At 31.5% G+C, this 17,050-nt stretch overlaps 2 protein-coding genes across 4 annotated transcripts; both read right to left on the bottom strand.

Moving 5' to 3' along the window:
• Positions 1 to 6,643: 6,643 nt before the first annotated feature.
• Positions 6,644 to 16,012, bottom strand: LOC105780784 (L-type lectin-domain containing receptor kinase IX.1). Of its 2 annotated transcripts, none has more exons than XM_012605287.2 (2): positions 14,499 to 16,012; positions 6,644 to 8,163 (listed from the first exon to the last, which is right to left on the bottom strand). In XM_012605287.2, exons 1-2 carry the CDS (start codon positions 15,930 to 15,932, stop codon positions 8,014 to 8,016), a joined length of 1,584 nt encoding a protein of 527 aa, XP_012460741.2. In that variant the 5' UTR covers positions 15,933 to 16,012; the 3' UTR covers positions 6,644 to 8,013. The 2 variants fall into 2 exon arrangements, with proteins under 2 accessions (XP_012460741.2, XP_052485077.1); XM_052629117.1 differs by lacking the exon at positions 6,644 to 8,163 and adding an exon at positions 13,256 to 13,467.
• On the bottom strand, positions 9,633 to 16,120 carry LOC105785095 (L-type lectin-domain containing receptor kinase IX.1-like). Of its 2 annotated transcripts, none has more exons than XM_052629118.1 (2): positions 16,096 to 16,120; positions 9,633 to 11,289 (listed from the first exon to the last, which is right to left on the bottom strand). In XM_052629118.1, exon 2 carries the CDS (start codon positions 11,267 to 11,269, stop codon positions 9,947 to 9,949), a length of 1,323 nt encoding a protein of 440 aa, XP_052485078.1. In that variant the 5' UTR covers positions 11,270 to 11,289; positions 16,096 to 16,120; the 3' UTR covers positions 9,633 to 9,946. The 2 variants fall into 2 exon arrangements, with proteins under 2 accessions (XP_052485078.1, XP_012466485.2); XM_012611031.2 differs by lacking the exon at positions 16,096 to 16,120 and adding an exon at positions 11,493 to 11,624.
• Positions 16,121 to 17,050: the final 930 nt, after the last annotated feature.

The raw sequence follows: 17,050 nt of genomic DNA, 5'->3' as shown, positions 1-17,050 counted from the left end.
AATTCATATATATATATATATATATATATACTAATTTAATTCATAATTTAATTCATACATTCTTTCTCGTACTTTTCAATAGTGCCAAATCAATCAATCTCATTTTCAAATTTTCATTTCAATTATTTACCCTATTAACAAGGCTCGAAATCTGACAGATACATGGATTCCACCCAAACACACCAGATCCAACCTAGCACACCCGGAATAATATAAATCCTCCTTAACACACCAGTATATCAGATCCTCCCAAACACACCAATAAGGCATTAAATGCCTCTTCGGATAAACTGAAGCATATAATAACAGAATCATCTTGTCGGCCGAACTACAAATCTCATCATCATATCACAAATCATATGGCATGCCATTTGTATCCAATCTAGTCTGATAAGTTAATAGGGTATTATTTTACTTTTCCAATTTCGAATTCATTTCCACAACAATTTCAAATATTCAATTAAATCAAAACATCTATTCTTTCAATTCACATATAATTCAATATTCACACATATTCTTACTTAATTTCAAATGTTATTACTTACCTTACTTTAAATGTCTCATGATTACAATTTCAATATAACATTTAGTAAATAGTTTAAGTTATAGTAATACAAACCCGGAATACGCGTTTACTCCTCAATGATCTTTTCTTTTCCTTTGGATGCCGATGCCTCGTTTTCCTTGTTAGCTACGAAAATAATAATTAATTTCACTATTAATTACAGCATTAAATTATAAAAATAATAATAATACTAATTAAATTTTATTCAATTCCTACTTATTCCCAATTTAATTCTAACTAAGCTTACAATTCCTTTTCTAGCTTAATTCATACTTCTTTTCTACTTAATTTCTTGCCATATTTAACTCAACTAATCAATATTCATAGTTAATCCCTAATTTAAGACTTCTTATAACTTAATCCCAACTATGTAAAACTTATAGCTCACTTTACAATTTGATCCTTTAATCAATTCTAACTAAAATTTCTATCAATTAAACCCCTAATTTAACAACTTGTTCAACATGAATCATGTTCAAAAACCTATGAACTTCCATAACCTCCACTTAATTTCAACAAAATTTTGTTTTAAAGCTTCTAAAACATCAAAATTAAGAGAAAAGGGCTAAATTTAGCTTACCAATTAAACTTGAAGCTTTAAAATCTCAATTTTCCCCTTTTGTTTTCTTTCCCTTTTTCTTCCCCTGTTTTCGTTTTGTTCTCTGTTTCTTTTCTGTTCTTCTTTTGTTTCTTTTTCTTTTATTTACTTACTTTATTTTATTTGCTTTATTGTTTTTTAATTACTAATTAATTAATATAATATCAATATAAAATATCTTATGCTCAAATATTAAGTAAACCAATTGTTTAATTACATTTGTACATATTTATTTTGTTACACTTGTATAAATTTTATACCATTTATTTGTCAATTATCTTATTTATTTAATAAAATCTATTTAACAACAAATAATAATATTACAAATGTACATATATATTTTATTTATAAATGTACAATATCATCTATACCATACATTTGTCATCATTTATTTTATTTATCACAAAAATCTTATAATTTAATTATTTATCTAATAAATATCTATCTAATAATTTAATATAATTATTACAAATGTATATACTTTTATCAATACATTTGTATTAAATCAATGCCATACATTTTTCTTTGTTTAACTTATTTCATAATATAATAATAACAATTAATATAATTTATTATTTAATATTAAACCTTAATGATTATTAATGAAATTTTAATAAAAAACATCACATAAAATCTTCAATCTTACCCGGCTTATGCCACCTCATACTTATGAATTGGCTTAATTGCCATTTTGATCATTTATACTTTCTTTTAATCTATAATTAAACTTTTACTCTTTACTCTATTTAGTCCTTTTCCTAATTATTCTTAATTAGACTAAATTTACCTAATTAATACCTAATTAAGCACTCAACTAAACTCATAATTACTTCTAATAATTATTTACGACTCAGTTTACTAAGACGGAGGCCCGATAATATACTTTTCCGATGCTCATGAATTTTGGGTCATTACAGTTTATATATTCCTTACATCTAATTTTTATATTTGTATCTGTTATGGATTTAGGTCTGGATCTATATCTGACTGTATATGGAATATTGTGTATGTTGTATGACTATTTCTGTTGGGTTACACACTGAGTTTTCGTAAACTCACATCTGTTTGTCTATTTTGTTCAGGTAATCCACAGACATAGGCAGGTCGGTGCAATGGAGGCTCAACGGTGACCACTTGACGGGAAACTGTCTTCATTATTACTACTTAATGGTTTTTACTGAAATTTCCAGCTTTCGCGAGAGTTTTGTAATTTTTGGACTCTCTGGACTTTTTGAATTGCTAGGTTTAATTTTTAGTTTGGTTGAGTTATGATCTCTAAACTGCTATAATTCGACAAAATATCGATTTTATGAGAACAAATGTCATTTTTGAAAACACGAGCGAGGTTTTGTTTTAAACGGTTTTTTTCAAACTTCCGCTGTGAAATGATTTGGTTAACCTTGAAGTATAACATGTAACGGTTTCAGTAATAAATATATAAGTGAAAACGTTTTACAAAAATTGGACGTTTTATCGAAGTATCATCGGTTTCAAAACCCTTCTTCGTAACACTCCCAAATTCGGTCATAACGTCTAGGTCGGGTTTAGGGTGTTACATATATGATCTATATGAATGAAATATAAAATATGATAGTTGGATCGTTAAAATATTAATCTTACAAAAAGATATAAAAAAATATAAAACTACTTTAATTTTAGGGTAAACCACAAAAATAGTCACTTATGTTTGCTTCAGATTACATTTTAGTCACTTATGTTTGAAATGTTACGTTTTAGTCACTTACATTATCGTTTTGCTACAAAGTGGTCACTCTACCGTTAAGCTCCATTACATCCCTAACAACGGTCCAAATGAGTTTTAAATGCCAACTTGGATGTCCTACGTGGCAGTCGAAATTAAATTTATTTAATTAAAAACTTATTTTTATCTCAGTGACTGGACATCCAAATTGACATTTAAAACCCATTTGGACTACCACATAGGACTACCATTAAGTAGGTAACAGAGTTTAACAATAGAATAACCACTTTGTAACAAAACAATAATGTAAGTGACTAAAATGTAACATTTCAAACATAAATGACTAAAATGTAATTTGAAGTAAACAAAAGTAACTATCTTTATAGTTTACCTTTAATTTTATACTGAGATATGTGAATTTCTCCTTATAAAATATTTTATGTTCATAAATAATATTACTTTTTACTTCTTAAATTCTTTTAGAAGTTGCTTGTTGGCAAACAGATGTGTACCAAATTTAATTATTAGTACCTAGAATTTATGGGAATTTCATTTTTTTTAAAGGAAAGGATTGGGAAGAGGGATGAATCTTTCAAATGATGTTCCATCGATCCAGGGCAGAAATCATGATGACTGATGAGTTTGCCAAAGGAGCTTTGAGTACTAAGGTGAACAATGTTATGACAATGGCCACTATATATATTCGGTAGGTCACATGGTTTTCCCACCCAACCATTTACACTCTTTTTTTATATGCTTTATTTGCCTTTGTATTTTGTAGACCAGATTGATTAGATTCTTTAATTTACACCAATAGGAGATAAGATTCCATATGTCTATCGACAAGAGTTATATGAGATTGATGCAAAATGTCATGCTACATAACTTGTAAGGTAACCCGTGGGTTTTGCCCATAAAACACGTCTAATATGTTGACAATGATATGAACACTCGTCTCTTCTATAGCCAATACCTAATTCACGGATTATGACAACCCTACAGCCATGATACATTAAATTATTCGTCTAAATTCGAAGATTTATTTTTATTCAATTAATTAAGGTTGAGTAAAGAAATTAAAAAAAAAATCAAAAGATCGATTTGAATCGATTTATTCAGTTTAGGTTTTGTATTGTTCAATTTAATTTCTAGTTAGTATTATGTTCGAGTTTAATTTTTCCACATGAAACTAATTTTATTCAAACTAAACTGAATAAAAAAACTACGGTTAAAGGAATAGTCCTAATAAAATAATAAATTGATCATTTCAAAATCTGTATAGAGAAATTCATTTAATCCTATTATTATTAACAACGGATAGATATGATTATACAAAAGATAAAGTTATAGAAATAATTAGTAAAAAGATATAAAATGTAATTTTATAGTAAAAGTTATAAAATGTAGTTTTATAAAAAGTTATAAAATGTAATTTTATAGATATGCATAATTTTAATTTTAAGAAGATAATTTATCGAACTTTATAATATTTTATTTATAAAAGAAACAACTTTCCACAATTATATATGTTTGATGGTTATGAATTTAATCAATTATATGACATATTATAATAGTCCAGCTATAACTAATTAAACTAATTGACAAAATGACACAAAAAATATTAAGTATACGGACGATTTATGTACTAGCTTTCCTTGTAACAACTTAATAATTTAACTTAAATGTGTAAATGAATATGCAGCATGTATTACTGTTGTAAAAACAAAAATTGCACTATTAAATTTTTTTGGGCAAAAAGCAAGTTGATATTATTTTTTCTAACAACGACCAAATTTGGTAAAAATCACTGAATCGAAAACACAATTATTGATTTTGGATATTTCAATTTTTAATATGTTTTAGTTTTGGTTTCAAAAATGAAAAACCGAACCGAATCGGCTACACCCTTACAGTCAACTAACACCGGCCATCCCAAATTACTACATGCAGTGTCATCTTCTGCCGGCTAGCATTTGGGAGAGGCTTGACCGTATCAACAGTAATTTTTTCTGGGGTGGGGCGGAGGACGCGAGGAAACTTCATCTTATTAAACGGGATAAGCTTATGCTACTCATAGAAAATGGTGGTTTGGGTTCAGAAACCAAGCTCAGGTTATGAAACTCGCATGGCGAATCCATGAATATAGGAAAGCTTGTGGGTCAAAGTCCTCTCTCAGAAATACCTTTTGGACAGTGACCAATCTAAGAGGAAAACCGATGTGTCAACCACCACTTGGTCCTCCCTTAGGAAAGTTTGCCCATTATTACAAAGAGGCAATAGATGGTCCATCCGTAATGGACAGTCCGTGAACTTCTGGATTGATGCTTGGAGTGGACTGGGAGCAATAAGGGCTTCAATCAGTGGGACCCTGGACTATGAGGAATTTGATCATAATTTTAAAACTGTGAGAGACTTGATGAGGAGCAAGGGAGGGATTGCTTATCCTTCTCGATACCGAATGCTTGGTAGGAGGCAAAATTGAGTGTTCTAGTGTCTCTAAACACTGACGTTCAAGATGTGCTCTGCTGGAATGGCTCCAGCAATGAATATTTTAGTTTATCTAGCACTTATGATTTAGCGGCTAATAGAGAGCATGTCAGAGGCATTGGAAGAGAGAAGCAGCGGAGGTCACTGTGGAAACTTTAGTTGCCTCACAACATCAAGTTGTTTCTATGGAAGTGCGTCCTCAAATGCCTTCCCACTGCGAGTTTCCTCATTGTGGGTTGAATATTTACAAATTCGAGATTATTTCAACTTGAATTTGTAAATCTGTTTTAAAATCCAAATTCGCAAATTACCCGCAAATTATCTGACTTTTACTATTTAAATCCGAATCTAAATTTATTATTATTATCTGCATATATTTGAATTCGAAAAAATCAAATTTTAACCATTTTAACTTTATGTAATATTCAAATTCGTTAAAATTAAAATTAAAAATAATATAAAATCAAATAAAAATTAATTTTAAGTAAAATATATTCATAACTAAAAATAAATAAAGGTAAAATAAAGTAACAAAAATAACTAAATAATAATTCAAACTAAACATAATATTTTCATAAAAAATAAGGTTTAAGATTAAAAAAAGCCTTACTAAAAAAATGAAAAAAAAATCAATTGAGCCATTAAATAAAGTGTACTCTATTGCGTCCTTAATGACCGAAAAAAAAATAATCAACTAAAATCTTTTGTTAGGAAATTGTAAATTGATCGTCAAAAGGAGTTGATGCGACTAATAGTAGCCACCAAGAGAAGACACGTGGAATGTCATGTTAGCAAAATTTTTAAAAAATATATTAAATATTTTCTTAAGATAATATTTTTGAAAAAAAATTATTTAAAAAATAATTAATAAAATTTATACTTGGAATGAACAGAATTGTTCTAATTTTAATGCTTTCTGTGGCTGTTGTTTCTTGTTTTGTATCAGAAACTAAAGGTTCTCCTATACTCAGAACTATTATGTAATATTTATTATGTTTAATTTGAATTCCTTTTTCTACCAAAAAAACTAAATCAATTATTTATCACCCTAAATCTTCAGCACAAATATTATATATAAGCTTAAAATTCAAATATATGAACTTTTATTCAGTTTGCAATTTGATAATAAACTTTAATTTAGTACAATTATACACATGAAATTTTGATCGTAGTTCAAATATATACATGGAACTTTAATTTTGATTCACCATACAGCTTAAAAAATAGATACATCAATTTATTTTTATATTGAATAAGTATAATTATTTATATATGCAGTATAAAAACATGAAATGATGCTATATCAATAATTGCATTAATAATTTGTGAAAATTGAATCAAATCAAATTTTCATGTATAAAATTGCACAAAATCAAAGTTTATGTATAGTTTTGAGATTTATCCTTAAATAATATAACAAATTTAAACCCTAAACTCAAAACCTCTTATACAAAGCCACTTCCTTTCTCTCTCTACTCAATAGAGATGTTTATGAGTTGGATCAATCTGATTTTGGATTAGGTCTTATATATGGTTGCTCAAGTTCAATGTGATCCAAAATATGAGCATCAATTTTTACCCAAACTCGTCAATATTTATAAATGATTAACCTAAGCCCATTTAGGCATGCTCATATTATTATTTTTATTTTTCAAAATATAATTATTTATTATTTATTAATTATTTTTAAATGTAGATACTATTAATACTATTAGTACTATTTTATTTTGGATATAATTATATTATCATCGTGCATTTTTATATTATTTCACTATTATTATCATTATTATATAGTATTATTAATTGAATTGTTATTATTTATTATTATATTTATTATATTATTATATTATTGTCATTTTATTTCATTATTTATGTTATCATTTTGTTAATTTCATAATTTTGTCATCATCTTATATTGTAAATATTGCTACATACATTCATCTGTTTTTTACACAATGCATAAAAAGTAATTAAAACTGAGGCAATGTTCGTTATTTTTGGGATTCGAGGAGTTGTGTTCCTAACTTACGGAGTATGACCTCCTCCTAGAACCTAGATAACTAAACAATATCCTATTTAAAATTCAAGACGTATAGGATTTAGGTAATAATCAAACGACGAGTATTCTTGCTTTTGGGGATTCGAGACATCATGCCCTAACTTACGGGACATGATTTTTTTCTCGATTAACTCAAAATAAGAGAGCCTCCTCCATAAAATTTAATTTAGATAGTGATATATTCAATGCCATTAAAAAACATCATGTAAAAAGAGATCGCATTTTAAATTCTCTTCGAATTCTCAATTTTCGACGCTAAGACATCAAGTAATCAACTAGGCATCAATTTTGGGCGTTATGAGTGTGTTAATCCTTCCTCATATGTAACCGACTCCCGAACCTATTTCCTGGATTTTGTAGACTGAAAATTAGTGTTTAGTAAATATAACCTTTTTATTAAAATGATCAAGTTTTGAGGTGATCCAATCATACCTAATAAAAGGATTGGTGGTGACTCCGTCTTCGTTTTAAAAAAAAAAGAGTCGATGATAAGCCATAAAAGTAATATGTTTTTAATCTCATTCTTGATGCATTTTTGGATGATTTATTCTGTGAATTAGTGAATTTGATGCTCCTAATCCTTTAAATTCATGTTTCTATACTTAGGTGAGCATAGGGGAGCAAAACGAGCAAAAAACGAGCCAAAATCGGGAAAAAAGAGTTGTTTCCAAGATCCACACGGCCTGGGCATTTCCACACGGGTTGGCCACACGCCCGTGTGCCAGCCCGTGTCGATTTTGCACCCTGCTTCCCTGTTACGCAAAAAAACCCAACTTTGAAGGTTTCTAAGCATTCTAAAGTTTACAAATACATATTAGAAGAAGACCTAAGGGAGCACGCAGAGAAAAACGAAGAAAAGACTCAAAGAACGCCACCAGATTCAAATCAGAAGCGGATCTCCTTCAAGATTAAAGATCTCCATTCAATTTCCTTAGAAGTTTTATTGGGTTTCTTTATGTCTTGTTGTTATTCTAACTTTGAGATGATTTCATTACAGATTATTAACTTAATAATTCCCTAGATACCTAGGGAAGACGAAACCTATGATGAATCTTATTATTTGATTTCTGATTTACATAATAAATACTTGATTATTGATCTCAATTATGTATGTTTATTTCGTATTTTAATATTTTCAGGATATTAATTCATGTTTAATGTGCTTATTTCAGTGGAACAAAAGTCCCTATTTAATAGTAGATCTAGCATAATTGAGTTGAGTTGCATGCAATCCTAGAAATAGGACGACATAAATCTACCGGATTAGAGTCAAATCTAATAGGAGAATCCATAGATCGAGTTAATGCGACTATAGGGGTTTTAATTAGAAAGAGATTTCAGTTAATCAACCTAGAGTCAGTTGTTCTTAATCTCAAAAGAGATATTAACATAATTTAGGGATTTCTACGGATCAAGATACAAGTAAATAAATCGTTTAATTTAGATTCATAATAATAGATGAAGTCTAGGTGGATTCTTTCCTGGGTATTGTCTATCTCATTGGTTTTATTCGATTATTTTCTTAATTCATTCTCTATTGCGTTCTTAGTAATTAGTTTAGTTAATTTTAGATTAAAAACAATCATCCCATTTTATCGACTAAATAATAGAAAAACAGTAATTACAAGTACTTTTAGTTCTAGTGGATACGATATTCCCTACTCACCATAGCTATACTATTATTCGATAAATGCGCTTACCTTTGTTGTAATTATAGTTAGTTTAGTGACTATCAGTCGAAATCCAAAAAGCGTTTCCACAATATTCATTAGGATCTCGAAGGCTTGGTTCGAGATGTTCACTAGGATCCTCACGAGGGGTATAATAATTACCCTAATTAAGGGGTGGGCATAAAGTGTCTTTCCCTCAGACGAAATGCTTCTGAAGTGGGGGTATTAGGCTTTATCGAGGAAACTAATTGGTTTTTATGAGAGGTAACTACTATGCTAGTTAATGATTAAAAAATTTGATGTCATAACTATATTATGGTGCGTCCTTGTTACCTCAAAGTTGAAGAGCCATTTGTAACACGAGAGATTAGGCCTTATGGGTGTTATGTGTTTCTAGGAAGATGCGTGAAAAGTGTTGAATTTGATGAAGAGAGAGAAAACGAGAGGGGCATATGTTGGCAGTGAAATTGTTCTTGTATAACACAATAATTTGAGGGTTTTTTTTTTTCAAATTACTCAAGATTCAACATCTAAACAAGTACAAGTTAAACTCACCCTAAAAATATTTTGAATTTCATTGTATTTCCATTTTTGTTGAAAAAGGGGTGGGCTAAGTGTCTTGGGTATACTATTCATATAAACTAGGTTATTGTTCAAATTTTTTGAGTAACTCAATATTTTAGCACTTTTTAAAAAAAAAAATTGGTACAACTAGCACACCCTTAAAGGGGTAAATCGCTAACACCAAAAAAAGGTGATTTGTGTGACTTGAATCTACGTCATAGGTTATGGGATGAGCTTCAAGACTTTTAACATATGAATCAAACTCAATACAATTTTTTCCAATTTTTCTACTAGTATTGATCTAACGCGGGATTGTAATAGACACCGTAGAAAAACATGGCTCACTTACTTGAATTCCAGAAGTAGTTTGCACATCATATGTGGGAGTAGGCCTCCTACTTGGAAGTTTTGGCAATGGTGCCTCAAAATTAAGAACCTGAATTACCTGCCTTATCGACGGTCTCAAATTTTGGTCCGGATGGACGCACCACAGCCCAACCATCAACAAGCATTCCATTTGTATAGCATCGAAGTCCATGCCTAATTTCAGGTCAACTGCACCAAGTATCTGTTGGTTTCCGTACAACTCCCACACCCAAGCTACCAGCGAAGCCTGAGACTCTTCATATCTAGGCTCTATTGACCTTCTACCACATGCAATCTCCAATGCAACAACTCCAAAGCTATAGACATCAGATTCTTTACTAGCCTTTCCTGATGAAACACATTCAGGTGCAATATAGCCCATGGTCCCGGCTAAATGGGTTGTTTGTGACCCTTTCACATGATCGACTAGTCGAGCCAGCCCGAAATCCCCTATTTTAGCATTGAAACTAGAATCCAACATAACGTTGCTGGCTTTGATATCCCTGTGTAGCACGCAATGGTCACCTTCTTCATGTAGATAGAAAAGAGCTGATGCCAAGCCCTGCACAATTTGAAACCTCACATCCCAGGTCAATAAGGTTTTACCTTTGAAAAGATGGGAATCTAGGCTGCCATTAACCATGAACTCATAAACGAGTATAAGTTGCCCCTTTTCGTGACACCAGCCAATAAGCTTGACCAGATTCTTGTGCCTCAATCGGCTAATGATCTTCACTTCAGATGCATATTCCTTGATTCCTTGCTTAGAGGCCTTTGAAATCCGCTTAACAGCCACATGAGTATCCAAGTCCCTTAAGTATCCTCTATAAACTGCACCAAACCCTCCTTCTCCAAGCTTTTCACCCTTGAAATTACTGGTCATTTTAGCTATTTCCACAAAGGAAAACTTCCTTGGTCCCATCCCATTTTGGAATTCACCACCGAAGAGCTCATCAAACATATCATAATATAATTTGTTTGCCTTGTGTGTTTTCCTCCTTAAAATGAACCAAATGAAACCTAAGCCAAAAATCAAAGCTCCAGCTCCAACAATCAACCAGACCACAAGACTGGTGCTTTGTCGAGCCGCTGGAGAGGGAGAAACAACGAAGGTATTCGGGCCATCAGCACCGACAGGAGGAGGAACACGAGAACCCACCGTATTAGGGCCATCAGCGGTGACAGAAGAGGCATTCGGAGTAACAGTAACTGAAGCGTTAACTGATTTATATGCGATTGGTGCAGATTGCACATACATAAGAGGGAACAAAGCTAAGCCTATGAAACAAAAGGTCAGTGAAAACCTGGTCGACTCCATTCTATGTACTAAATATATGAAAATGGATTATAAAAGAAAACAGAATGAAGTTTGTTTATGAATCAATTAACAGATCACCACTCTTCAGAACCTAAGTTAAATATCGAATAAATATAATTTTTGATATAAAATATGTTCTTAAATCGCGAAGACTTAGACTTACTGTAGTCGTCGAGGCTGACAAAGTCCTAACGTTCTCTGGGGCTTATTGACGGAAGCAGTGATGTATGGAAAGTGAAACAGTCCAAAACTTTTTCTTCGCTAACGAATAAATTATAAGTTCATAATGGGGTGCTTGGAAGCCAAAAAAATTTTGTATGGTGAGGAAATTAAATTGTAATTTTTAATATATTAAAATTATAATTTTATTATTTTAATAATTTATATCTTTATGGTTTTAAAAGATTAAATTAAATTTTTATATTTTAAAAAATTAAAGTATAATTTTATTTTATTAATTTAAATTTTTAAAATTTTAGAAAGTCTGAACAGGAAATTTTCCTTTTTGAGAAGTGAGCAGCCCCAGAAAAGTATAACTTGGGAATTTTTCGTCTAATATATTTCAATTTAATTAGTTAAGAATTTGGTAAAACTTGTGTGTATTTTCGTCTAATATATATGGAGCTTCACGGTTATTTGACATGCCTCCCGCAAAGTATAACTTAATAGAATAGTTATATTTTATTTTTACAACTAGAGATTAAAAGTAAAACATTGAAATAAAATATTAAAAATTGTACTCATATATGAATCGATATAAGTCGATATTGGTCAATACGTACAAGTTGGTAGTGATTAGTATGTACCGACCGGTACCTCTGATGCTAGTTGTTAGCTCCAAATTTGATATTGCAGAAAATTAATGAATACTCGATATGTTTATGAAATTTGATTTCTCTATATTTGCAATGCCTTATCCAGAGAGATAATCTATTATCTTAGCAACACGTACAACAAGTTATTACAACCTCTAACACTCACCAGATCAGACTCCTCACTTTTGTACCTAAGATCTAGACAATTATTCTCTAAGTTTTCCTCATGAAAACTTAGGATACTAACCAAGCCACACACTTGATCATTCACTCAATGCATTCAAAAGAGACATTCCTCAATGAACAATAAGAAGTGTTCTCAGTTCAGTACAAAATATATACGAGGCTCTACAATATATAAGGAATTAGGACTTGCTAACATACTAAATCAATTACAATCAACATTCCCTTGAAACTAGCATGATAGTAACCAAAAAGAATATCTTCAATCAACTCAAGATAAGTCTTGAATCTCTAAATATACTTCCAAGTTTCACCCCATTCAGTCCGATCCACTAAACCTGTGAAGCTGATTGCTTTGGTCCAAATCCAAAACAATCTTCAAGATATGTTGCTATATGAAGTTTGGATATCAAAGATAGGTTCGTTATTGTCCAAAGTATTAACTAGAATCACAATCCAAGGAATTTTGTTACCAAAATTTGTCAACTTAAACATTGTAAGTTTTCTGAGCAGGCAATGCCACAACTAGTTATCCTTAATTCAGGTGTTACTCAAAAATTGCTTCAATAATCTCTCCACAGTTATCCTTAATTCAGGTGTTACTCAAAAATTGCTTCAATAATCTCTCCCTTTGACAAATTTTTGAACAAAACCATAATAAGAGAACATACTTAACAACAAAAACAAATGCTCCGCTTAATTAACTCCTCTTTAATCTATCATATTCAACTAGTAACATAATCAAATAAATCAATAGTTAATGTATAAGAATTTAAATCGCATTAATAATCAAAATATTTAAAATTATATTATAATAAGTAGATAGAAAAAAGGGCTCACAAAACAACAACCAAAGTAAATATAATAGAAGTTTAAAGTCTCCAAAATTACAACCCAAAAACTTAAATTTAAAACTAAAAAGCAAATATAGGGATTTTTACTAAAATATTATAAAAAAATTACCAAAATATTATACATTTTTTATTATTTATCAAAATAATACAAAAAAATAATAAAACAGAAAAAAAAAAGACTGCGACTGACGTGACAGGACACTGAAGGAGGAGGTGCCATAGGCGGCACCAAATGTGCCTTTCCCATAGACGGCACCACTTGTGTTATAAACCGGGATCCGTCCAGCTGAAGCAAAAAAATAAGAAGAAGAAGAGTATGAGGAGGTGCTGCCGGAAAAAGAGAGAGAAAGAGAAGAGAAAAAAAATATTTTTTTAAAAATAATTGATTATCTTGTTGTTATGTTTTTTTTTTGTATAATTTTTATTATTTTTTGTAGTTAGTTTAGTTATTAAGATTAATAAAACTCAAATTGATAGTTTTAGTTAGTATTATTATTAGTAGTTTTAGGGTTTAGATGTTACTTAGTATTATTGTTAAAAACTAATATTATTATTATGGTTAGTTATTATTTTAGTAAAACCCTAATTATTATTGTTAGTTAGTATTATTTCAGTATAAAACAATTATTATTGTTATTGTGTTAGTTATTAGGATTAGTGGTTAAACATTGTTCATGTACAAAATGATAACTGAAAAAGTATGAGCTTAAGGATGAAAAATTGCATATTGAAAAATTAATTTTTTTATTTAAGTAATTTATTTACCGTTCGAGATTTTTTTTGAGATTTTGTTTATTTTTTGACAGATTGAATATTGAAGAAGGATGATAAGTTTTTTGTATGCGTTTATTTCGATGGAGTCATCTTGACAAAAAATATTGGGTGTGTATTTGAATGTCGGCAACAAATAGTAATGAGATTTAATAGAAATGTCTCGTTGGATGAAATGAAGGCAAGGATTAATGCAAAAATTCTTAGACGTTGTAGGAGAAGGATTAATGCAAAAGGGGTGGGCTAAGTGTCTTGGGTATACTATTCATATAAACTAGGTTATTGTTCAAATTTTTTGAGTAACTCAATATTTTAGCACTTTTTTAAAAAAAAATTGGTACAATTAGCACACCCTTAAAAGGGTAAATCGCTCACACCACAAAAAGGTGATCTCTGTGACTTGAATCCCACGACATAGGTTATGGGATGAGCTTCATGACTTTTAACATATGAATCAAAGTCAATACAATTTTTTCCAATTTTTCTACTAGTATTGATCTAACGCGGGATTGTAATAGACACCGTAGAAAAACATGGCTCACTTACTTGAATTCCAGAAGTAGTTTGCACATCATATGTGGGAGTAGGCCTCCTACTTGGAAGTTTTGGCAATGGTGCCTCAAAATTAAGAACCTGAATTACCTGTCTTATCGACGGTCTCAAATTTTGGTCCGGATGGACGCACCACAGCCCAACCATCAACAAGCATTCCATTTGTATAGCATCGAAGTCCATGCCTAATTTCAGGTCAACTGCACCAAGTATCTGTTGGTTTCCGTACAACTCCCACACCCAAGCTACCAGCGAAGCCTGAGATTCTTCATATCTAGGCTCTATTGACCTTCTACCACATGCAATCTCCAATGCAACAACTCCAAAACTATAGACATCAGATTCTTTACTAGCCTTTCCTGATGAAACACATTCAGGTGCAATATAGCCCATGGTCCCGGCTAAATGGGTTGTTTGTGACCCTTTCACATGATCGACTAGTCGAGCCAGCCCGAAATCCCCTATTTTAGCATTGAAACTAGAATCCAACATAACGTTGCTGGCTTTGATATCCCTGTGTAGCACGCAATGGTCACCTTCTTCATGTAGATAGAAAAGAGCTGATGCCAGGCCCTGCACAATTTGAAACCTCACATCCCAGGTCAATAAGGTTTTACCTTTGAAAAGATGGGAATCTAGGCTGCCATTAACCATGAACTCATAAACGAGTATAAGTTGCCCCTTTTCGTGACACCAGCCAATAAGCTTGACCAGATTCTTGTGCCTCAATCGGCTAATGATCTTCACTTCAGATGCATATTCCTTAATTCCTTGCTTAGAGGCCTTTGAAATCCGCTTAACAGCCACATGAGTATCCAAGTCCCTTAAGTATCCTCTATAAACTGCACCGAACCCTCCTTCTCCAAGCTTTTCACCCTTGAAATTACTGGTCATTTTAGCTATTTCCACAAAGGAAAACTTCCTTGGTCCCATCCCATTTTGGAATTCACCACCGAAGAGCTCATCAAACATATCATAATCTAATTTGCTCGCCTTGTGTGTTTTCCTCCTTAAAATGAACCAAATGAAACCTAAGCCAAAAATCAAAGCACCAGCTCCAACAATCAACCCGACCACAAGACTGGGGCTTAGTCGAGCCGCTGGAGGGGGAGGAGCAACGAAGGTATGCGGGCCATCAGCACCGACATGAGGAGGAGCGCGATAAACCAACGTAGTAGGGCCATCAGCACCGACATGAGGAGGAGCACGATAAACCACCGTAGTAGGGCCATCAGCACCGACAGGAAGAGGAGCACGAGAAACCACCGTATTAGGGCCATCAGGGGGGACAGAAGAGTCATTCGGTAGCACATACATAACTGGAGCGTTAGCTGATCTATATGCCGTTGGTGCAGATTGCACATACATAAGAGGGAACAAAGCTAAGCCTATGAAACAAAAGGTCAGTGAAAACCTGGTCGACTCCATTCTATGTACTAAATATATGAAAATGTACTATAAAAGAAAACAGAATGAAGTTTGGTTATGAATCAATTAACTGATCACCACTCTTCAGAACCTAAGTTAAATATCGAATAAATATAATTTTTAATATAAAATATGTTCTTAGATCGCGAAGACGAAGACTTACTGTAGTCGTCGAGGCTGACAAAGTCCTAACGTCCTCTTGGGGTTAATGACGACCGTAGTGATGCATGGAAAGTGAAACATTCCTAAACTTTTTCTTATAGTTTTTAAATGATTAAATTAAATTCTTATCATTTTAAAAAAAATTAAAGTATAACTTTATATTTACTAATTTAAAATTTTTAAAATTTTAGAAAATCTTCTATTTTTTAGGAGTCACCAGCCCCAGCAAACTTGTGAAATTTGTGTCTAATATATCTCAGTTAAGAATTTGGTAAAACTTGTGAGTATTTTCGTCTAATATATATGGAGCTTCACGGTTATTTGATATGCCTCCCGCAAAGTATAACTTAATAGAATAGTTATATTTTATTTTTACAACTAGAGATTAAAAGTAAAACATTGAAATAAAATATCAAAAATTGTACTCATCCATAGGTATAAGTCAATATTGGTCAATACGTACAAGTTGGTAGTGATTAGTATGCATAGACCGGTATAAAATTAATGAATACTCGATATGTTTATAAAATTTGATTTCCCTATATTTACAGTGCCTTATCCAGAGAGATAATGTATTATCTTAGCAACACGTACAACAAGTTATTACAACCTCTAACACTCACCAGATCAGACTCCTCACTTTTGTACCTAAGATCTAGACAATTATTCTCTAAGTTTTCCTCATGAAAACTTAGGACACTAATCAAGTCACACACTTGATCATTCACTCAATGCATTCAAAAGAGACGTTCCTCAATGAACAATAAGAAGTGTTCTCAGTTCAGTACAAAATATATACGAGGCGCTACAATATATAAGGAATCAGGACTTGCTAACATACTACATCGATTACAATCAACCTTCCCTTGAAACTAGCATGATAGTAACCAAAAAGAATATCTTCAGTCAACTCAAGATAAGTCTTGAATCTCTAAATATACTTCCAAGTTTCACCC

This window comes from Gossypium raimondii, chromosome 4 (genome assembly GCF_025698545.1).
Source record: "Gossypium raimondii isolate GPD5lz chromosome 4, ASM2569854v1, whole genome shotgun sequence".
NCBI classification, from domain to species: Eukaryota; Viridiplantae; Streptophyta; class Magnoliopsida; order Malvales; family Malvaceae; genus Gossypium; species Gossypium raimondii.
Note: the sequence above shows the minus strand (reverse complement) of the source record. Positions and strands in the feature narration are given on the sequence as shown.

Bases quoted from the DNA above. Each gene is read 5' to 3' on its own strand.
- LOC105785095 (XM_052629118.1), bottom strand. From the start codon at position 11,269: ATGTATGTGCAATCTGCACCAATCGCATATAAATCAGTTAACGCTTCA.
- LOC105780784 (XM_052629117.1), bottom strand. From the start codon at position 15,932: ATGGAGTCGACCAGGTTTTCACTGACCTTTTGTTTCATAGGCTTAGCT. The intron at 13,468-14,498 runs GTAAGTGAGCCA...TTTTTGCTTCAG, and splicing joins AAACTACTTCTGGAATTCAA to CTGGACGGATCCCGGTTTAT.